This window comes from Lytechinus variegatus, chromosome 3 (assembly GCF_018143015.1).
Source record: "Lytechinus variegatus isolate NC3 chromosome 3, Lvar_3.0, whole genome shotgun sequence".
Classification (NCBI taxonomy): Eukaryota; Metazoa; Echinodermata; class Echinoidea; order Temnopleuroida; family Toxopneustidae; genus Lytechinus; species Lytechinus variegatus.
The window spans coordinates 5,258,167-5,283,471 of record NC_054742.1 but is presented as its reverse complement, the minus strand read 5'-3'; the positions used below and the strand labels follow the sequence as shown (position 1 = coordinate 5,283,471).

The window sequence follows — 25,305 nt, the reverse complement described above, 5'->3', positions numbered from 1 at the left end:
TGCCAAAGGATTCTAGAAGAAATTGTGTAATTGCCGAGTAATTAGCAAATAAGCACAGGATTCGGGTCAAGGCGTCGGGCCGACATTCAAAGCAATGATAATACGCTGTCCAACGTGTGCTTATCTGTGTTGGTGATCTTCAGTGTCAACATTTTTCAGCATAGATATCTAGATTTCACAAAGTTCAGTTTATGTAACTCTACCAGATCTAGATCCTTGATGATATATTGACAATTAAGCCTGGTTTTACAGACTTTCTCATGAAATCAGTGTTTACTGCAACTACTGGCATTTCTCTTTAAATGAATGGAAAAATTGTGTTCCTCTTTTGGTTGATAAAAAAAATCTGAAAAATGGGTAGCTCCTGGAAACAGGAGTATGGATGTTCCTAATTTTTAAGATTATGCTTTCTAATAACCCTAGCTATGTGAATATCCCATGCTTGGTTTTAAGTTAAATAAATCATTGTACTGGACGATTTGATGGGGTCCTTTAGAGGGGAAGTTAGTTATGGTGTTGCGTTTATATCATGTCTATTAAGGACGATCCACAGTTATTTTTGTGCGCATCATGATCTGCGCATATTTTACACTCCGCACGCTGACGTCACAGAGGATGAACAGGTGATTAATCAGCTGTATGTATGAGCTGATTCTTTTCTCAATATCTGCACTCTTAACTGCAGATCTGATGTGTTTTTTATGAAGCTTAGGAATTTGAATTATTCCATGGACCATTTTTATGAATACCTCTCCAAATTCAAAATACTTTACTCTACTGCTGCAAAGTATGACAAATGACCCCAAGTAGGAATAAATGGTAAAGTGGTTTGGAATTTTTCCTCACATAGATACAAAGCATTTATTGCATTGTTTATGTTTAAAAAAGCACATCTACATGTACTATAATTTAAGTGCTGATAGTTTGAAAACAAGCACATGAACCCCTATTTTTAATGTTTACACCTCATAGGTATACCTTCTCCTACAACTTTGCAAAGTTTTGTGAAAATGACATGGGTTTTGAATGTGCAGCATTTACTATACCTCTCAGGTTCATTATTAAAATTTCACATTTTAAAGACTAAGTTTGTGTTTTCACATTCATTATTAAGAACTGAGATTGCTATTAGATTTTAAAAAGCAAACAATACCAATATAAATAGATTCTCTATCTTAAGGATACATTTATTAACTTTATTACAAAAAAATCATGAAATTTTTATGGATTTTGACAGAGTAATATAGGTTTAAACTCATTGTAGTGATCCCGTGAGGTCTAGAAATGCCAAATTCTTAAGAACATCCATTTGGGTGTACTTTGAAGCTCTAAAGCAAAAAAATCAAGCATATGGACCCATGTTGATTTTGTATATTTGGAATATTCAGGTGCTAAAATATGCAAAATTTGGTGAAAATGACATGGATTTCACTTTAACTGTGGAACATCATTAAATAGTCCAAATACCAACAGGTAATTGCCCATCTTTATCTAAATTTCAGGATTTTCTTTCAGTTTTATAGTGATTAACAATAAATAAAAAAAGATATACTCAACTAGCTTCAAAATATAAATGCTAAACAGTAGAGTAAGAGAGATAGGTTAAGGGAGGATACACCGAGTAGAATAAAGATATAGGGGGGGATATCTGTGAGTGAATCCAACCACCTCTGTAGTCGGAGACTAAACCAGATTTTACACCTGGATGATTGACTGACTATATCTTTTAATCAAAATTTTCTAAAATCAAATGAGTTACCTGTTAAAAATATTTGTAAAACCAAACTACAAAGTGCTTGTATCATACATGTTGACTTATGCTCAATATGGTGTCAGGTTGATATGAAAAATTACAAATGAACATTTAACTTTAAGGGGGTGATTTATTTAGAGGTGACATAATAGATCCCAATGTTACAATGTTTTTTAAAATAATAATATACAGTTCTTGTATAGCACATATCACATTATGAATAATGTCTCTATGTGCTTCCAAAGGACTTGAAAGATTGTCCTACAAACACAATCAATCTATTCTTTATAATGAACTTTCTTCACTAAACTTTTTCACTGGAACTTTTTAGGGGCTGCACTTTTCATTTATTTTGGGAGATTTCTGGTGCAGATAGTTTTATTTCATTGTATATCAATAAACCAATAGATGCAAGAAACCATATTTTCAGTCATTAACCCCTACGTAAAAGATTTCAAGTCTTCTAATATTGCACACCAAATACATGTAATCACTGTTTCGAAAATATCTTTTATTCAATTTTATTTTGTAAACCATAACTTTCATATTTTCTTTATCTTTCCTATAAAGTTATACGGCAATAGAAAATATCAAAAGAATTTTTCGTCACCTTGATCTATGAAAGTTTATTAAATAATAATAATAATCATAATACATTAAGACTAAAAGAACTGAAAAGCTATTTGATTACTACAAAATCTGAAAATGACAATGAATGAAGAAATGTCCAAAATTTGTTACATTGCACTTATCAAGAGTAAATGCAAGAACAGCAAGCTAAGATATGTAAGAAAAACACATACTACAATGAAGAAATGGTGAGGAAATGTTTTGAATTCTGATTGGCTATCAGACGATATTATGGAATGGGTATCAAAATCCCTGCTATCTGATTGGTCAATCATTATACATTCAATTTTACTGGGCTGATGATCGATTCCACACATTATTGACGATAGCAATTGTAAATATGCTATTGGGTCAGTACGTCATTGAGATATCATTACGCAGGAAAAGTGATGCATAGTATTCGCAACGTAAATTGTAGAATCTCAAATTTGTTAGGACCCATACTCTGCAGACCCCTTTGATAACACCTTTTTTGCTGACTCCAGTTGTCCCATTGTGATTAGACTACTACTTTGATCATGTAAGTTCCAGTAAATTAAGGTGACAAAAAGTTGAAAAGGTGATAGGCACTGCATGCCACAATATACACATACACAGCTAGCCAGCCAATGGCATTGGGAGGCTGGCAGACAAGGCTAGGCTCTAGCGCCCCGAGGCCTCACTAAGTGTGTATGCAGCAATATGAATTTAGTAAGGCAAATGCTCTCAAAGGATCACTACATAACTTTAGGCTAGCCATGCATCTGGAAGTATATGGTAAGCCTAGCCAAGAGCCAGAATCTTATATCAGAAACTCACTAAAATCATACATCAATGCACAAACTCTTTTTATCTGAATAGAATAGGTTCTTGATAAGTGCAAGACAAACGTTTTGAGCATCTCTTCACTATAATGATGAATGCTGTAGTAAAGTGCCTTGATACTGAGATGATTATCATTAATAGGTGTATTACTAAGAACAAACCCTCCATGGGTGGCTGGTAACAATGATATAATTATATATGGCAAGGCAGCAATTGCTTGAGCCACCACAGAGCATATCATAGTAGGTATTCTTTAGTATAAAGAGGCACAGTAGTACAGACAGCCAATGAGGAAGCATGTTGATGATTAGGGTGGATACAATATTGTAAATATCTCCAAACTTGTCAAACATGTACATGATTGATAATTATGTTATAATAGCAAGTTCATCCAGCTTTAATGTTTGGTTTATTCTTGATAAATTCAATCCCATATTCTATGATGAAGCAATCCTCAGCAAACCAAAATAAAGGAGTGAAAATAAGCCCCTTATTTGCTACATACACCAAAACACCATTTACAGATTCAAATTTTCATCTCATAAATGATTTCTTAATCAATAGAAGATTCCTTAAGCAGGGAAGTCTTTCAAAGATGTGATAAAATATGGCAAATCTCTCAGTTATGAGCTTTAATCCCTGGTATTCATTCTCAACTAAGGAAATAATAAAGAGTTATAGGATATTTTTTGTTTGTTGTACATACAGAGCTACAGCACAATCTTGATATCCTTCATAAAGTATGGAAATCTTTCAGTAGTGTTTGACGTCTTTTCTCTGCAACATCCATTTGGTTTTCCAAATCCTGAAACAATAAAAAGTTAGCAGTGATGACTTTTCAGGAAATTATAAAAATACAGGAGTGGGTAGATAAGAAAAAAAAATTCTCATTAAATTCATTCTCTTCTTGTTGTTAAGTGCCATTGAGTCATTACAGATGTTTGCATAACATAAAATGCAAGAATTTCAAGCTTAAAATTTACTTTAACTGATATTTCATTACTACAATTCATGAAAATGTTCATGATAGGAATTTTCAAAATATTTTTCTCCTTTAATCTTCCCTTCCCTGCTCATAAATCTCTGCTCTCTAAATATTTGAAAAAGAATGTTTAGGGAGTTATTTTAACTTACTCCTCTGTCGTATGTCTCAGCCCTCTCTACCTTCCATGACAGGTTTTCAATCTCAGCTTCAAGTTGAGCTTGTTGATATTCAAAGAGCTTCTTACGGGGACCAGCTTCCAGGAAATAGGCATAAGGGTAGGTATACTGAAGAGTGTATCGACACTGTATAAAACAATCACAATAAGGCATAAGGTTGGGTATACTGAAGAGTGTATCGGCACTGTATAAAACAATCACAATAAGGCATAAGGTTGGGTATACTGAAGAGTGTATCGACACTGTATAAAACAATCACAATAAGGCATAAGGTTGGGTATACTGAAGAGTGTATCGACACTGTATAAAACAATCACAATAAGGCATAAGGTTGGGTATACTGAAGAGTGTATCGGCACTGTATAAAACAATCACAATAAGGCATAAGGTTGGGTATACTGAAGAGTGTATCGGCACTGTATAAAACAATCACAATAAGGCATAAGGTTGGGTATACTGAAGAGTGTATCGGCACTGTATAAAACAATCACAATAAGGCATAAGGTTGGGTATACTGAAGAGTGTATCGACACTGTATAAAACAATCACAATAAGGCATAAGGTTGGGTATACTGAAGAGTGTATCGGCACTGTATAAAACAATCACAATAAGGCATAAGGGTAGTTATACTGAAGAGTGTATCGACACTGTATAAAACAATCACAATAAGGCATAAGGTTGGGTATACTGAAGAGTGTATCGGCACTGTATAAAACAATCACAATAAGGCATAAGGTTGGGTATACTGAAGAGTGTATCGACACTGTATAAAACAATCACAATAAGGCATAAGGTTGGGTATACTGAAGAGTGTATCGGCACTGTATAAAACAATCACAATAAGGCATAAGGTTGGGTATACTGAAGAGTGTATCGGCACTGTATAAAACAATCACAATAAGGCATAAGGTTGGGTATACTGAAGAGTGTATCGGCACTGTATAAAACAATCACAATAAGGCATAAGGTTGGGTATACTGAAGAGTGTATCGGCACTGTATAAAACAAACATGTCTTTCCACAATGTTATTGTAATCAAAGTTATATTTCCCCTACTTCATAATCAGATTTATGATTGTTTGCTATTGGTGACTACAGATTTATATTAGAAAAAAATAACTCAATATCATTTTCATCTATTTGGCAAAGGCAAATTAATTTCACTTTAAACAAGCTTCAGATTGAAAGAGAGCTACATAAATGCAAGGATAAGAAAAAATGAACACACAGTGCATATAAAAAAAGTTTACACTTTGAAAAAGCCCTGGGAATTAAAAAATATAAAACATGTGGGTAATTTTTTTCACATATAATCTTGGGTTTGGGACTCATCCATCCAATGAAAGTAAGTTTTGACAGAATGTTACACTAAGTGAGCACTGTCCATTTTTGAAAAGCTCGCAGAAATCTGTTTGTGCAGAAATGCTTGTTTTCACACTGTGTCAAGGAGATAGGGCGAAATCAAACTTACACTGCGAAACATTTCTCATTCATTTCCCTTGCACTTTTGGTCAGTTGAAATAAAACAGATACATTCAAGCATTTTGTAACGACTTTGCCATCCAAATTGAAATTTCAACACTTAGTAAGCACAACCTTTACCCTTTTGTGCCAGCTGGATCAGAGGATATGAATCTGAACAAAAGTTATCAGACATCTCCAGCATTTTTTCCACTAAGTTTTTATCATTTCAAGTGGGTTTACATTTCATTTTCATTAATACTTGTTTCTCCACACTTTTCCCAAGCTTGAAAATGATTGACAAAATGAAAGTTGAGAGTAAGCCATTTCATGTAAATCAAAGCTTGGTGTAAAGCAAACTAGAGATGCTCGGCGGGACACGCAGCTGAGCACATGAATCCCAAACCCACCGCGTCATTCGTCATTGCGATATATAGAGCTCACACAGAAATTTGACAAATCATGGCGAAAATTACCCTAGCATGCAGGTCCCCAAAGCCCATCTACCATAGAAGTGTGGTTGAAAAGTGACTTATGGTTGCGGAGAAAGAGAGTCTTGCATGTTAACTTCAACACTGACTTGAAAATGACCTTTGACCTTACCATGTGACCTCTGACTGCAGCATAACATGCAGGTCCCCCAAGTCCATCTACCATCCAAGTATGGTTGAAAAGTGACTTACGGTTGCAGAGTTAGGTGTCATAAGAGAGTCTTGTATGTAAGCGTTAATGTTGACCTGAAAATGACCTTTGACCTTACCATGTGACCTCCGCCCACACCAAAAGCAATAGGTGCCTTTGCTATACCATTCTCGACCTTCATGCCAAATTTGAAGATGATCGGAAAAGAAATGCGCTCACAAAGAAATCTCTGCGACGGCGGACGCGACAAGGCCAAATCAATAGTATCCTCCGAACTCTGTTCGGGGGATACAAATATTGTCACGATGGCCTCAGTGTGTGGGGTGGGGCGCAATACACTCTTCGAAGTGTTTTGGGCAAAGAAACAAGTTAAAAAAGGTAAGAGATCACAGAGATATCTTCAAATCAATTTTACTAGCTTAATTTAACATGTTCTTTATGATTAAGGTCTAATTTTATTCGCAATACTATTTCAAAGTTTTTCTAAATTTTCAAATGTAGGTGGTGCTCAACTCAAGCGGAAATATTTTTCGACAATTACATGTATATCGTCATTTGCTTAAATGGATCTGTACCAATATTAAAATGTGGAAAAATGTTCAGGATATTACAAATGTATAATTTTACAGGATTTTTTAAGTGTAAACTTTTTTTGATACGCACTGTATATCAGCCATGGTTTTTATAATGTTGTTACGAACTATTGGAAGACTAACCTTTGCTAGAAGTGATGCTGCATCAAGAAGGTATTGCCAATCAATCCATGTACCCATGTTGTTCATTACCTTTTCTTGAATTCTTTCATTTAGTTTCTTCAGGGTCTGAGCCTCAAGACGAAGACTTTTAGAATGATTCTCCCACTAATATCAAAGAGCAGACAAATAGTAGTATATTATCATTGATAGGGTTACATAGACAAGTTATATTTCACTTAAAAAACATTGAGTGTATGTAGCAAGCTTACTATATTTTTACCTGATGTCGGGGGAAGGTATGAGCAGTATGGCCCCTCAACATTTTTTGAGACAAATCTGAAAGACTAAAGTTTCACACTACATCTTCTTTCTTGCAGAACTTTTGAGACATTTGCAGCACCCGGGTATGCAGGTATGGCAGTAGGCTATCATCTGCATTATGCGAATCAATATAGCAGCAGTGCCGACTATGATAAAACAATTGGTCACAACAAACACTATTTGTATAATAATATAAACACTAAGTTTGTTGACCAAATATGAGAGGATGCAGCAAAAGATGAACACGTTCTATCGCAAGTGGTTAGGTGTTAAACAAATGTTGATGGATTTGGCATTCGTTTGTAGATCTGGAAAGCTAAGGCTTCCTATGGCATCAGTAGTAAAAGAGTACAAGTGTTGGAAGGTTAGGTTGGTCATGATGATGAGGGAGTCAGAGGATCAGAAAACAGCAGATTCTAAGCAACCAATACGTACAGATTAAATATCCATATCAATTTAAATAATTTATTTCCAGGGACCTCCGGGAAGAACAGATGAGCTATATTAATAGCCCATCTAAACGAGTCCTCCCTACGATATGTATCAGTTTTATATGTTGTATTATACTCATTATTTATGTTGTGATTCTGTTATAATAATTTCATCTTACAATGTATATTTTGTTTATATTCATATATTTTAATCGTGAATAAACCAAGTCACAGAAAGAAAGTGGAAGGGCAGAATATGCTGCGGATGAAGCCATGGCAATAGCAAAGTGGAAGGAGATGCATGGTACTGTCTAAGTGGGTAGGAACAGGGTAGGGTATTGTCCTTGCATGAGATAGTATAGCAAGCAAGGCAGGAATGGTAAGAGGGATTTGGTGGTTGAGGCGGTCAAGAAGAGGAGGAATGTACATGTAGGTTGGCAAAAGCTGCACAGCAGGGTGTGCAGGTTGCATGGACTAATTGGGAAGAGGTGGAGCAGAGGAATATCTCCTGGGACTAACTCAGGATGATGTCGTCTGGAGCCATGCGCATTAAGATCAGTTCCACCTTTAATGTCCTGCCAACGCTAGTGAATTTGAAGAGGTGGGGTTATGCAGAGGATGACAGTTGCAAGGTCTGTAGGAAGGCAAGAGGATCGTTAGAGCTTGTGCAGGGTTATATTGCAAGCCTATACATGGAGCAGAGCTGCCAACCTGTCACTTTCAAAAGAAGTATTTTTCAGCTTGAAGAAACATATTTTTGGGGAAAAAAATAAGGATTTTCCCTGTTTCAGTATTTTTCTCTGTAAAATGCCCTTGCAACGATATTTCTCTTACAATAAACATGCGGTTGGTGTAAAAAAATCCTTCAAATTAATTTAAATGGAGAACACTAGGTTACACTGTGTTTCAATGATTTGAAGTTGACCGCGCAAGGTTGGGGTGATTGTCCCCCCTCCCACAGTAGGGATTTCAACAGAAATTAAGCTGAAAAGGGGGAAATTTTCTGCATATTTTTTTTCTGTTTTTTTTTCATTTTCTCCACAACTGTCAAAAAAATGATAAAAACAATAAGTTCATTGACCTTACATAACCTTTTACCTTAATTAGGTGACCTGAAACTCATGCAAAATTATCAGTGATACTTGATTACTCAAATGTCCAAGTTTCATGAACCAGATCCATATACTTTTAAAGTTATGACATTTCAAAAACTCAATTAAGATTTGTGAATATTGTTCAGATACTAACAAATAACTTAGCCTTACGTCTTAAAGTAACTAAGTCTAGGTACGTTCATTGAAATCATGTTTCACATCATCATAACACTCCATCCTTTTTCTTTCTTTCTCATTTTCAATCAAATAAAAAAAAAAAGGAACACAAGTGAAAGAAATACCCGGCATAGCTAGACTAATTTATGCTCAATACTGCTGTGGCCAGGAGCGCCAGTGCAGCAGAGCAGTCATCAGCAGCCCCAGGCACATCCCCAAATGCCTTACCTGCTGCGCAGGGAGCTTGCATTTTGACAAACTTACTTGTCATCAATGCTGTTCATTATCCACCGTTTTGATGGTCCAGAGTCATATCTCTTATTCGACTTTTTAAATGAATCCATTATCCCAAGATGAAAATACCGAGTGTTAAAAACATTCATAGGCGCAGGCTCATCCAATAAGTTAATTACTACACATCTGCTGAAATAAGTAAGTTTTGAGGGACAATTTGAAGAGTTCAATGTTGTCAATTTCACGGAGCAAAGAAGGGCAAGTGTTCCAAAGGTGTTGAAGGGCAACATATAAATATTAACAGGTGACTTCTAATTCCATGAATAAATACAAATACATAATGAAATTCATTTACGCAACCCAATAGATACATAAAAATCTTGCATCATACAGTTTTTTGTAGCGCATGGGGGTGGGATAATTTAGTGAAATTTAAATGTGCGACCTCATAGATTACTTCATCTTCTTGTATCGTGCAAATATTTATAAGGTAGATAATGATGCCCCCCCCTCCTCCTGGACTGCCAAGAATTAACATCTAATTAAATCACTTCAAAATATGTCATTGCCATACATTGAAACAATTTTCCACAAATCTTGTCACCGTTACTATTGTATGCATATATAGGTCAAGTTTAAATTTGTATTGTGTCATCAAAGCTATTTGAAGGCCAAGCCATTTGAGCTATGATCTTTGACAAGGGAAGTGTTTCATGAAAGGACTGTTTTATCAAACAAGTCCTGTTTTATCCAACAGTTACCATTGTAACAGTGCTTCTCAGCCAATCAAAATCAAGGAGAGTTGTCAGATCTGACAAGATGTTGGAAGAAAATGTTGATGAAACACCCCCCACGAGACCCCAAGCAAACACACTAAGGACCAGATTTTTTGAGTCACACACATTGAAAGCATGCTCGGCTGATAAGTGGACGATAAAAAAAGAGAGTACTGTAATATGCAAATCCTCTAAATCTATTTTTTTTTATTAGGAAATGGATTTCATTATTGACAAAATAGCAACCCATATCCCCTGACCTTTCTTTATTGCATCAGCCAAAAGGAATGGAAGCTTATGCTAAACAATATAAACTGCTTCATAATACTTACTCTCTCAAAGTAGAAGAGGTATTTCTTAAGAGCTTCCCTTGCTTTTACATTAGCTGATTCATTGGCAATATTAGGATTCTCCTTATACCTACTGCACTCATAGAATTCACTTCCATGTGATTTCCAATCTAGATACCGGTAAAGAGAAATGAAATATAAACCATCAGCATTTCCTTACTCTGTAACAAACTTGAGCTGAAGCTAAAGAGACTAAGAATAACAAGTAAAATTACATTGGAAATCATTATTGTGAATTTAAAATTTAGATCTTCAGAAACCATTGGAAACGGAACTGACCAACACTTCTCATTGACTGAGTGTTACACAAAGCAAGATCTAAAAAAACACCATTAGAGGAAACTATTAATACCCAAAATGAATTAGCCTATACCTGTATTTGCATAGAGAAACTAAAATGTTTTGAGAGGAAAGTACTTGGTAACATGATTACTGTGGTATGAATACACTGAGTGGTTATATATTGTCAAACAAATAGGCCTATATCACAAGACTACTGTTTTCAACGAATGTTGCAATATGAGTAAGGCCAAGGCTGAGTTGTTACGGATTTAAAGTGGTACTATTCAGGTGGCTGGCTCGTATCTCCTGAACTTAATCGATCAAACAACAGAGCAAAAGAAGGAAAATAATCATAATACTTTGAAAAGGTATCAGATTTATCAATGCAGACTCTCTAATTGTTTTAATAAAATCTAGGCTACACTATGTGATAAAAAAATGACTCCAGTTTAAAAGTTAGTGAACATCAGGCAAGCAATTGATCCAATCTCATAACCACTAACCTGTTCAAATTCTCATGTTCTTTTTGTTAGCTTGTACCCCCCCCCCCATTATATGTGGAAATAATGAATTTCAGATTTCAAATGGGAAACATGAACCAAAAAGGAGGTGATATTCAACATGAATTAATGCCATGACATGGTTGTTTTCTTGCAGTAAAATTAAGAAATAAAGTAAAAACAGTACAAAATGACTTACCTTGAAGGCACATCCAACAGAAATCATGCTTACATCTTGAACATTGCTAAAAAATAATATAAATAATCATAATATTACTTTTCACATGCACACTCTTTCGAAAAATATATTCATTGAATTCCTGATACCTGTTAACCATTATATCTGTGTTTAATACAACCTGACTGAAAATGTCAAAATTATCTTAAAAATTAAAAATCCCAACATTTGGTTAATTTTTCCATTGTTGACAACAGTTTATTGACCCCTAAATAACCTTTTGACATTTACCTAGTGACCATATCAAAAACATAACCTTGATTAAAATTTCAGTCTTGATAACCAAAACATGATCAAAATCATTGACACTAAATGACCTTTAAACTTGGTCATGTGACCTGAAACTCGTGCAAGGTGATCAGTAATACTTGATAACCCTTATGTCCAAGTTTCATAAACTAGGTATTTATACTATCTCATATAATGACATTTCAAAAACTTAACTTTAGTTATTAAAGATTTCAGTGATGATGACAACACCCTTGCTATTGGAAAAGCAGTGCCTTTAGTCTCACTCTACTTAGCAGGCGAGACCAAAATTTGTAGAAAAACTAAAGAAAAATTCAGAAATTATTTAAAACACCCTAAAATTGGTGCCACAGTAATATAAAATTTATGGGTAGTGCTGCAAGTCAGGCGGCATGTTCGGGTTCGGTTCGGTTCGGCAGGGTTCGGCAATTTTTTTCCGAACTTTGGTTCGGTTCGGGGTTCGGCAATAGATGCCAAATTAAATTTAACATTTAAAAAATAAAGATCGCCGATTTACAGACAAGTAATCTCTACGTTGAATTGTCATGTATTAATAATAAATTTTGTTTCTAAAAAGAATAGTTAAGATAATTGTTGAACTTTCTTTTGTTTTAGTAAACAAAAAATAAGTCATTTCTACTTTTATTTCTAAAATAAAAATAAAAAAAATCAAAAGAAAAAATATTGATAACGAGAGAATCAGGACAGAAATAGAATTACAAAGATCAGAATATTTTTTTACGATTATTTCATGTAGCTATGATCATGATCGATTACGATGTCATTGCCAACGCAGCTTCTCAAATTGGAAAGTGTTGATCGGGAATGTCGAAATAGTAGACAAACAACCTCCACTCAACTGTTATTATACATGTAAAATTCACATTCCAAAGAATATGAGTGTTTTAGAAAGTCCCCATTTCCTGAAAAGTGGTAAAATCTGGTAAATTAATTACTTTAAAAAGATAAAATATCAGTCCATTCTTGGTCCAGAAAGATCGACGCTACGTGACTTCAAACATATTTCTAACACGAAAATGAGTACATGGGACTGTAGTGCATATTTTAGTGGTGTGAAATCACTCGGCGTTGATCGTCAGAACAAAGACGGAACTGATAATTTATCATTTCATTTTCAGTAATTGGCCAGATTAAACCACTTTTAAGAAAATATTGACAATGGAAAAACGTTTCAAGTTTGGAATACGAATTTTACCTGTATAATAGCAACCGAGAGCAGGTTGTTTGGACTTCCTGTTTCAACTTTCCTTTCCAACCATTTCCTGAACATCGATCAGGGAACATCCGTTGATTTGGTTTGAATTTTTATCTTTTTTGTTTTTTTCACCCTCATTCCTTCATCTCTTATTTATTTATCTTTTATATTAATATGGAAATTTCAGAAGGTGGAATATATATACTTTACCATTACTTTGTCAGTCACAAGGAATTAATTTATGTCTTTTCAATTAAATGTACATCCGATTACAGCAATACGTAATTCAACTACACTTTTTAACTGAGTTAAGCTTAAAATGTCCCCACATTTAAGGAAAAATATATTCATGTTTAGGCCTTGGACGATTGTCATTATTACCATTCGATTATTTCCTGGAAAAATAATTTAATGATTCGATTGTTCGTCGGGAATCACGTCTTTTAAGTCACAATAGTTGACCTACTTTATGGTGACCCCCCATGAAGAAATCTCCATCAAAGTCACATGTTTAGCATAAATGAGGCCCTTTTCCCCCTTCTCCATGATTTTTTATATCAAAAGAAACTTCATGAAATGAGATTAAATCTTTCAGTTTATTGTTCCAATGAAAATCTTTCCTAAATCAATACTGGTACCCTGGTATTATGCATGCATCCCTCCAAGTGCCACACCCCTGCATATAAATGAATCAGCCCCGCCGAGTCCAAAGACGTAAACAACTCATTCATGAAGTATATTCTTTGAGACTGAGCCCAGGTGGAGCATTTCACTTGAAAAATTTCATCCCTTGCCCACACCATGTCCCCGCCTCCACTTGTGGCACTGCCCACGATGCTACACATGTATTAAAAAAAAATATTTCATTTGAAATACCTTTCAAAATCACGGTTTTTTATCATTTGAACCTACATGTATAACTGGGTCTATTTTTTGAGACTAGTCGAGAAAGTACTGGTGAAGGCGGGCGCGTGTTGGAATGTAGTTTTCATTGGTACTTGAGGGGGATATAAAAAAGGTTGCATTGTTCTGAAACATGAAAGAAATTCTCCGGCTCCCACCCCCTATCCTTCCCTCTCTCTTTCCCTCACACGCGCGCACACACACACACAGATGGGGGAGGGGTCAATTTATTCCTGAAGTCATGACCTTTCCTGATAAGGGAACCGCATGCCTTCCGCTTCTTTGTTTCCCAAAGTTTCATTGGCTATCCGAAGGTCCAATCAGCTCAAGTGAGCTGGTCATGTGTTTACTTATTATTGTGCACGCACACAACGACTTATTTTGTGTATGAGGGCAAGGTCGGGTGGGATTAACATTTTCGGAGCGCTATCATGTTGGTATGTAACTGTGAATGTGATACAATCATTGGTAATTTTTGAAACATTACCTCGGTAACATAATTTTTTAAACCTGTAAAAAACAGCTGTCATCATTGTTTTCTTGTCATTTTATTATTATTACTTGGGTATTAGAGTTATCCCAACGTCATAATCGGGATCTGCCGAACATTCGATTAGTGTTAATTTTGCTAATCAATTGGTGATTGGCGGCATGCCAATCGAACCATTCGATCAATCGATGTTTACTCCCAGGCCTATTCATGTTTATAAAAAAAAATTGAAAATGATAAAAATTTAATCAAACACGAGACCGAAACTGTCATACTTTGCCATTTACGAGGAATGAATTTATGTCTGGTTCTTTTTCTTTATTAAATACAAAATGATAAGGTCCGATTACGATCACGATCGATTACGGCAATACGTAATTACACCACACTTTTATACCGAGTTTAGCTTAAAAATGCCCCCTCATTTTATCAAGAAAAAATATATTTATGTGAATGAAATATTCTTAAGTTGATAACAGTTCAATCAAAGACGAGATGGGAGCTATCATAGTGGATTTTAAAAATATATTGAGTGGAATTCTCTTTGTGCACAATCACTAACCAATATATATTTTGTTAATTTTATACTTATATCTATGTAGTCATCGCATTCACGCATTGCATACAAACATACTTTTTTTTTACCGAACTTCCGAACCAGGCTTTTGAGTTCGGTTCGGTTCGGTCCGGTTCGGAAGTGCCAAGTTCGGCGAACTTCCGTTCGGTTCGGCGGTTCGGCTGCAGCACTATTTAGAATTTTTGGAAATATAGTCAAGATGGACAAAATTTAAAACTTTAGCAAGGAAGTGCCCTTTTCCATTTTCCTTTTTTATAATATACTTTACTTAGATATCAAGAACGTAAGTTTTTACTTTTCTGAAAAGCTACATCATACATGTAGATATGAAAAAATGAGTAACATAACTTTCCAATAAAGAATTACTATATCCTAAGGATATGAATGCAATATACAAAATATCAGCATCTATAGCATACAGCCCATATACACATGTGTATTAAATGGCAGAAGACATACGTATGTCACCAGCAGGCAAATAAACTGGCAAAATATTGTCAGTCATGTGCACAATTCCATATGCAGAGAAATGTGCCACAAAATCTACCTTGTGTTCATGTCTATTCTCTCATAGTTGCTCAACACAATTACTCAAATTTAACTTGAAACAAACCCAAGTTTACAAATAATACACAGCACTAGGCTTGTTCAGGAAGGAAGGAAGAAATACAATTACCATATGATTACAGCCTCCATTTTTCTCTATGCAGATGTTGCACTTTGGACACTAGAATAAAATGAGATATTAAGAGAACAGGTTAAGATAAATAGCAATTGAGGAAACAATCACAGAATGAGTATGATGAGAATGAAATAAAAAGACCATGCAAGTGCTTGTTTTACAAATATAACAAATGAATCTTGTAGAAACTGTAATGGCAAGCATGGTATCCCATCCAGATGCACAGCTTTTTTCTTTTGTTGCACTAATACACTGTCTTACATCTGTTTCAGTGTAATTACTTTAGTACATAATTTTCTCAAGATTCAATGGAGTTAGATAAAATTAACTAGATCTGCAATGATATGGTGACATATAAGCTTGATTTTAAACACATTTTTTTCAAGAAAACATTGTTTGTTTGTTTCAAAAACAGGAATTGGTAGGTGATAAATGTTCCCCTTGCAAATTCAATAAAGTACATTCCAACTTCCTATAAATGGGGTCTTCCTGACATATGTCTTTAGTTTTCATGAAAGGTTGTAAATATTTCAAATTAATATTACTTCGGGAGTTCATTGAGTGAAGAATGGATAAGCCTGATTCTGATTACTGTATGGAATAATACCCCCCTCCCACCATATTACATTGTAAGAGTGTAGGTTAGATGCTTCAAGGTATGTCTGTAAGAGGTAATAAAGGTCACCAAAAAACAATGCTTGTTCTGCAGAGAATCAATGGCAATATTAACCTCTAATTTCTGAACTTTCATGAGAGTATGCAAACACAATCAAGGTTAGAAATAGTTTGTAGTATTAGTTAGACATAGATAATAATGTGTATAGACGTTGTTGGGATATATCATAAATCGCTATATATGAAAGCAGTATATTATCATTCATACTTGTATGCTAACAGAACATTGCATACAGACTGACTCTCACCTCTTGAAGTAACATTTAATTGAATCAAACTATAAATAGCTAAATCAGAAAAAATATAAGTTTGGAAACATAATTGAAAAGTGGAATACAGATCTTAACTTCTTTCAAATGAAAATAAGGCTTCCAGCAACAATTTAAATAGCTATTAAGTAATAATATATATAATATATTGAACTCACATCTTTGGTGTGTGCACTGATGTAGTTTGCTGTTTCTGAATCATCAGCACATTTAGTCAACCACATCTTAATAGTCTCACATCCAGCAGGAGCATGGTAAGACTCACTGCACTTAAAACTTTGTAAATAAAAATAGACAAAATTAGTCACACAAAAATTAGGATGAACACCAAGTTAGATCACAGTGAAATTGCCCTTTTATCTTCACTTTTTAAATTTTAGCACTCAGCTGTTGCACCAGTAAATATTAATAATTGCAATTGACAGTTTAGCATAGGTGTTCATGTGATGATCATTGACCAAGTTATGTAAAGGTAAAACCTGTGAAAAAGGACTACAGAACTGTATCTGTACACTTTTTTAAAATGCCTTTTTTCCTATATATTTTTGTATTATAATAAACTACAACTAATTATACTTTCTGTGCAAAGGTGTGGGATGTTTGGTAAAATATGATATCAAAGTGATAATGTGATTTACATTGTCCTCTTAAACTGATACTAAAGCGACAAGAGATGAATTCAAATATCTTTCAATGCTATGAATAAAACACTTGTAATAGGGAAAGTAGGTGAACAGATTGGAAAATAAAGTTCACTTATTTTGAATGATGTACGCAACAGTGGTTTGTATGTTTTAGGAATCTGGGAACCTAGGCAATCTTGTGATCATTTCTATTTTGTCATAGTTCAATTAATAACACCGGTATGGTTGTCGCGTTGTTGTATGAAATGAATTGACATTGGTTAAGAATGTTTAGAAATCAAAAATTTGACATTTTGGTTGAAAATATGTTTCAAACCCACTGAAAATTTAGGAATGTGTCGTTATTCAATTCAATTCAATATGGTTTATTAAAAATACTTTCTTTGCAGCCAAAGCCGAATTGTGAAAGTTTACATTACAAAAACAAAATCATCAATAACAAGGTAAAAATAACTTAAAGTACTTGGGACAAATTTCAATATAGACATATATGTAACAAAGTATTTCATAAATAAATTTAAATCAATACTTACTGATAAATAAAAATGGAAAATATTCAAAACACATGTAAATATGAGTGGATACAGGAAATGAAATGGAAAGCAGAAATGAATAGCATCAAACTATAAAGACTGATACATGGGCATGGTACATGTATGGGTATAATGTATGGTGAATGGTACATGTAGGTGAATGGTGTATGGTGAATGGTGTAAGGTGAATGGTGGGTGAATGGTGTACGGTGAATGGTGGGTGTATGGTGAATGGTGTAAGGTGAATGGTGGGTGAATGGTGTATGGTGAATGGTGTATGGTGAATGGTGGGTGAATGGTGTACGGTGAATGGTGGGTGAATGGTGTACGGAGAATGGTGGGTGTATGGTGAATGGTGGGTGAATGGTGTATGGCGAATGGTACCTGGGCATGGTACAGTTGTATTTGATTACTCTTTCACTTCATCCGTGTAATGCCTATGCATCTAAAGCTTTTCAGCCTTACTTACGGTCATTATCCTTTAAGGGTTGTTAACTGATAATATGGAACATACCACCAAGAAGTTTTGCATCTTTGACAATCAACTCTCTTTCTTTTGACCTCATCAGCATGTACAACCATAGTACAGTCAGCACCAGGACAGAATCGAAATTTCCAGTGACTCTATACAAAAGAATGTTGAAACAATGCTATTTTCATTTCCCTCCTGCTTTAATAATATTTGAAGGATTAATTCCAAGAATTACATGTATGTGACTGCAGTAAATTCATCAATGCTAAATTATATATGTTTGGAAATTTTGGTTTTCAGGATAAAACTAGAACAATGACCACATGTGGCAACATTGATGAAATTGATTTCAAGGGAATTGAGAGTTAAGAAACTGAATATTGGGATGCACTCTGTATTATTTTTTTTTCAGCATCTCCTCCCGATTAATCTGCAGTAGAAGTCACTGATCAACACTATAAAAAAAAGAAATCATGGAAAGACATGAAAAACTTTATAGCTAACTATGACTTCATTCCAGCTGAGAGGGGAATATTTGACACAAAAAGTATGTATAAGTCTTTGCAATCTGTAACAAAATATGTTAAAGAACCCTTGGTTATATGTAATGATCCAAAAAGCTTATAACATATTTCAGGAAATTTACTAATGGCTTTTAGCCAGCATGCCTTCTTGAAACCACTATAAATATCAACCACATCTCTGTGGAGTTAATTCTAACCTTGATATAATCTCTAAAAGCAAATTGTTCATATTTCTTCTTCATGATGTCAGACTTGAGAAGGGAAAGAACAAACTCTTCAGGTGTTCTCATGTGGCACTCATTAGCCATACAACGAATTTCTGGAAGAAGAAAAGAAAGTTGTTCAAAAGGGGGAAGACTACATATTTAATAACAAGTGGAGCGCCTCTGGCAGTCTCACCTGCATCACATGATTCAATATAGCAGCAGTACTGACTTTGGAAACTACTATTAAATAATTATTTACACAAATCACCAGTCATATGATACAATACTATGTTCGTTAACAAGGCAAAAGTGATTTTGTGTCTTGCCCACTTATGAAAATAACCAGAAATATCGTGATTTGCGAGGGCACCCAACAGAATTGTATCGAAACTTCATTGTGAAATGACTGGGATGGAATAACACTTTTCATAAGTGCCTTGTACGTAAACTTTAATTTAGACCTGTAAATGACCTTTTACCTTACCATGTAAACCCAGACTGCAGCATAACATGCAGGTCACCTCAGTACATCTACCATCCACGTTTGGTTGAAAAATGACTTACGGTTGCGGAGTTAGGTGTCATAAGAGAGTCTTGCATGTAAACTTTCATGTTGACCTGAAAATGACCTTTGACCTTACCATGTGACCTCCCACTGCAGCATATCATGCAGGTCCCCAAGTCCCTCTACCAACCAAGTTTGGTTGAAAGGTAACTTACGGTTGCAGAGTTAGGTGTCATAAGAGAGTCTTGCCTGTAAACTTTAACGTTGACGTGAAAATGACCTTTGACCTTACCATGTCACCTCCGACTGCAGCATAACATGCAGGTCTCCCAAGTCCATCTATCATCCAAGTTTAGTTGAAAAGTGACTTACGGTTGTGGAGTTACGTGTCATTAGGTTTGTGATGGACGGACGACAGACGACGGACTACATTTGGATCCCTAAATCTCGCCTTCACCTCTAGTGGGTGAGACAAAAATAAATGCAATCTGACCTTGATCATGAGACCTAAGACTTGTCAGTGATACTTGATTATCCCTATATCCACATTAACTATATATCTATAAACTTTGAAAGTTATGACAGCAATCTAATAATTACCTCCAAAATGGTCAAAATTCATTGACCTTTGACTCTGGTCATGTGAACTAAAAATCACACAGGATGTTCAGTGATACTTGATTACTAATATGTCCAAGTTTTATGAATCACATCCATAAACTTTTAAAGTTATGATGGTAATTCAATAAATACCCCAACATGGCCAAAGTTCATTGACCTTTGACCTTGGTCATGTGACCTGAAACTCGCACAGGTATTCAGTGATACTTGATTACTGTTATGTCCAAGTTTCATGAATTAGACCCATAAACTTTTAAAGATATGATGGTAATTCAACAGAAACCCCCAAATTGGTCAAAGTTCATTGACCCTAAATGAGGTTACATCTTCAAAAAATAACATTCAATTAATTTCACAATTTTTCATATTGAAAATTTATCAGGACAGTATTACAAAGATACCATCTGACGACAAAAATTAAATCGCAAGTGACACTAGCTGTTTAATTTCCAAATTGATATAATGCATAAATTTGCATAATTACATTGCTGTAAATTCATTTCAATTGAAAGTAATCCTTTTTTTCTACAGGCTTGTAAGTTGTTATAATGAACATGTACAGTACATGTATGGGCAAATTTAAGATATAGTCCACATTATGCAGATTGATAACTAGAGCTAGCTTCAGATCTTTCATATCAACTTTTAGAAAGGATAAACATCAAATATACTGGATGTTTCTTTCAAAAGTATAGTGGGTATAATTCATCCTTGGATGGACTGGCAATATTCTGAAGAGTACTATTGCCAGGCCAGGCTAAATCATTTCAATAAAATAGAATGTAAAAGTGAAGTAAAGTGTGTTGCAAAGCAACATAGAATAAGTCCATACCTATTGCTGTTCCATCAGTAATGCGAAAGTTGAGATGAGCTATCCAGCAATCACAACAGAAGAAATGTCCACATGATAAAGCCCTTAGTTCATCCTTTGTTTTAACAAAGGTACAAACTGGACAGGTTGTTCTGGCTGGTAACACCAATTCCTATCATATTAAAAAAATCCAGCATTTGAAAATGAATCAAAAGGATAACTACTACATAATTTTCTTCAACTTTAAGTCTCTGAACTATTTTTCAGAAATTGCTGTCAATTCCTAATGATATTCACATTTTTCATCATGTGCTCAATGTTCATGTTGTTCATTAATAGATGAACATGCATCCAAATATTCACTTCTCAGTTTCCCCCTGAAACTGGCATTATCAATCATCAGATATCAACATTGAACAGCACTTACTTCTAATATTGTCAGATATGAGTAGGAGTATGAATTTATTTGTTGCACGTGGGTTGTTCATCTTTGGAAGTTTGTTGATCATTCGTATTTCAGAAAATCATCTCAATAAACAATGCCAGATGAATTGCATCTAGATCAAGCACACAAGAATATTTTTGCAGGATTTCACTTTCTTTTTATTTCATTTTTTTACAGAGGACTGGTGTTTGGTTTGTTGGACTTTATAGAAAGGATTCACTTCTATCTACATGAAGGAAAGCTGAAGACTGACAGAGATAGTTCAATTTTGATGGATCTATGAATGATTTACATGTGAGCACCAGCCTTTTCACTTGGTTTTAAAGCTGGATGGCCAGATTTGGAGATCACTCCTTTACCAGCAAATTTTCATTTCCTTGTACATGTAAATGATTCATTTCCTTAACTCCTTATACATCTCTTTCATTTATCTAATTCATTTCATTTTCATTTACAAGGGCCCTTTCAGATTAATATATAAAACTGATTTACAAAGGGGCCTTGGATTAATACAAGGTGTTAGAAAAATGCAACTGAAGCTCAAAGGTTATTTTTTTTTTAAGAATACATTTGTAATTTCTACATGTATTCTACAATACTATGTATCATCAATTTTAATTTGGTGTGTGACCATGGGCCCGTTGCATAAAACTTTTTACCTGAGAAAACTCTGGTAAAAACTGGAAACTAAGGTTAGTCTGATTTCTGCCATTGACTTTAACACAGGGCAAAAACTCAGGTAAAAACAACCCGAGTTTTCTCAGGTAAAAATTTTTATGCAACGGGCCCCATATGTATGTGTTTATAGGGATGGTTGGATGTGTGTATACATGGGGGGAGGGGTTGGGTTTTGTTTGTGTGTAAGAGAGGGAAGAGGGAGAGATGGAGAGAGAGGAAGGGGGGAGTCCCCTCAGCTGCTTGTCCTCCCCTACTTTAATTTTCTTTAGCCCATTTGGTCCGGTAGAGGTTTTGTTTTTCCTCTTTTTGAATGTTGGTCTCTCTCCCATCTCAAGGCTCATCCCTGAAGACCCTGATAGTTTTATTTCATTTTTTTCAATCTTTTTTTTCTTGTATGTTTCACAATTCTGTTTTCATCTTGGAAATCCTTTGTGCATATTGTGATTTTTCATGATTCATTTTAACAAAAAACTTAAATAAAAAAATTGACAACTTGCTTGTGTTAACGTCCTTCAAAGGTGAAGGGTACAATAAGTTTAGGATTGTGATGTACCTGTACAAATAAACTATAAATTTTTGGCATCCCCTCTACTATCCTTTTGAATGTAATGTTACATAGCTGCAATTGTGGCTGAGCATATCCTTAATATCTTGAAAGTACATGTTTGTCATGAGATTGATGCTAATCACCTTATAAATCTTGCCATGGTTAGAAGAACAAAGCAAGACATGTAGCGCCAACATAGTCCAGGATAGAAGAGGCATAACCTTGTTTTTTTATATATACAATATTTTTTGACGGTTTCTTGTCAATTCGAGGGTGCTGATTACGAATCTGAATGATGCCACTCGTGTAACCTTGAGCATTTTCCGCAAATTGGCAAAATCCAATATGGCCGCCAAAATATGCAAATTACCCATGAAAATCATAAAATTGTCCGCACATTGGCTGTGAAATGCATGAAATTGTATGGCAGGAGTAAAATAATCTCTGAAAGAATAATTTCGAACAAAATATTTATTTTCCTGATATTCAAAATGGCCGCCATAGGTCATTGTATACTTATGTACAATACGAATGGGGAAAACTAATTTTCACAAAAACGAGCACTAAACTGCAAAAAATCGCGATGTATGAACGAAGTAATATATGCAAATCATCATAACTAACGAGATATATCATTTATAATGTCATATATGGGAACATTGCTGTATTTTTATATCTAAAATAGCCGCCATTGGCCCAAACAGAATTGCGTACAATGGAAATGGGGGCCAAAAATGCACAAGAGTGATCACTAAAATGCTTATTATGAATATTAAACAGGTGGAATACTGACTATAAACATAAATATTAATGAAATATATTATTAATATGCCATGTATGTGGTGAATGTTGTATTTTGATATTCAAAATGGCTGCCAAAGGCCCTAAACGTATTATGCACAATGAGAAATGAGAGAAAAGAAATCACAAGAGTGAGCGCTAAAATGCATATATACGTGATAAATTAATTGGATACTGTCTAAAAACGTATTTTCTAACAAATTATATCATTCAGGTTTCAAGTTTGTGTTAAATAATGTATTTCGACTTTCAAAATGGCCGCCATCGACATTAACTGTATTATGTACAATGCAAAGTGGGAAACCTATATTCACAGGAGTGAGCACCATAAATGCACGTAATACTGATCTAAGAGCATGATGAGTAAAATATTGTCTGAAAGCATAATTTCTATGAAGATATATCATTTATTCTGCCAGTTAAGTGATAAATACGGTTATTTTAAAATCAAAATGGCCGCTACAGTCCCTTACGGTATTATCCACAATATGAATGGGAACAAATCATTTCAACAGAATTTGGCTTTGCTTGGTCAAATGGTGATGTATGAGTGGAATATTGCCTGAAAACATGATTTATAACAAAATATATCATATTCTATGCAATTTAGGTGATAAATACTGTATTTCAAAATTCAAAGTGGCTGCCATATGCCCTTTTTAACATTATTTGTCTCCACCCAAATTGTATACATGTATTATACGATAAGTGCCTATGGTGGCCATTTTCAATTTTAAAAATGCAGCATTTATCACCTTAATTACACAACATTATGGTTTTAGACAATAATTCACCCTTACATCACAATTCACAATTACATGCAATATTTAGAGTCAAGAAAAGCCAAATTCTGTCAAAATTATATGCCCCATGCATGTTACAATGTACACAATACTTTTAGGACCTATGGCAGCCATTTTGGATTTCAAAGTACAGCATTTATTAGCTCCACCATGTCCACAACCAATATGTGATGTATTTAGTTAGAAATAATTTTTAAGACAATATCTTTACTCGTACATCACAATTATATGCATTTTATGATTCTCACTCTTGTGAAAATTAGTTTCCATGTTCGCATGTTACATAATTTAGTGGCTTGTAGAGGTTGTTTTGAATGTCAAAATACAGTATAACCTAATATGGAGAAATGCGATGATTAAAAAAATGTTTTCAAATAACGTTTTACTCATACAGCAGGATTATATGGATGTCAAAATCAAGTAAATCCAAATTCTTACAAGATTATATGTCCCTATTCCAGCCCAATTCACATTGTAGATAATATCAATAGGGCCTATAGGGGCCATTTTGAATTTCATAATACAGTATTTACCTCATGCATGACAAAATAAATGATATGTCTTGCTATAAAACATGTTGTCAGACGATAATTTTTACTAATAGATCACAATTACATGGCATTTTATGTTTCTTACTCGTGTGAAAATTAGTTTCTCCATTCGCATTGTACATGATGAATATAGGGGCTATGGCGGCCATTTTGAATTTCAAAATACAGCATTTATCACATAAATGGCATATACAATTGTTTTTTTTTTTAGTATTCCACTTGTTTATCTTAATAATATGCATTTTAATGCTCATTCTTGTCATTTCTTTGGCCCCGGCCATTGCCATTGTACATAATACTCTTTGGGCCAGTGGCGGCTATTTTAGATATAAAAATACAGCAATGTTTTCATATTTATCATAATAAATCATATATCTCATTAGTAATGATGATTTGCATATATTACTTCGTTCATACATCGCATTTTTGCAGTTTAGTGCTCATTTTTGTGAAAATCAGTTTTCCCTATTCGTATTGTACATGATAGTGTATACAATGGCCTATGGCGGCCATTTTGAATATCAGGAAAATAAATATTTTGTCAAAAAATATT

The 25,305-nt window shown here is 34.5% G+C and overlaps 1 protein-coding gene across 3 annotated transcripts in view; it reads right to left on the bottom strand.

Annotated features, from left to right (window-relative positions):
• Positions 1–1,762: 1,762 nt before the first annotated feature.
• Positions 1,763–25,305, bottom strand: part of LOC121410058 (E3 ubiquitin-protein ligase ARIH2-like) — a 37,548-nt gene continuing 14,005 nt past the window's right edge. Inside the window, exons 5-14 of one of the 3 annotated variants that reach the window (XM_041601905.1) lie at positions 20,949–21,099; positions 18,982–19,103; positions 18,303–18,412; positions 16,770–16,887; positions 15,662–15,712; positions 11,512–11,557; positions 10,513–10,640; positions 7,169–7,312; positions 4,322–4,474; positions 1,763–3,992 (exon numbers count right to left, since the gene is read on the bottom strand). In XM_041601905.1, coding sequence (XP_041457839.1) covers positions 3,921–3,992; positions 4,322–4,474; positions 7,169–7,312; positions 10,513–10,640; positions 11,512–11,557; positions 15,662–15,712; positions 16,770–16,887; positions 18,303–18,412; positions 18,982–19,103; positions 20,949–21,099 — 1,095 coding nt within the window. In that variant the 3' untranslated portion in view covers positions 1,763–3,920. The other 2 variants (XM_041601908.1, XM_041601907.1) reach the window with 2 other exon arrangements.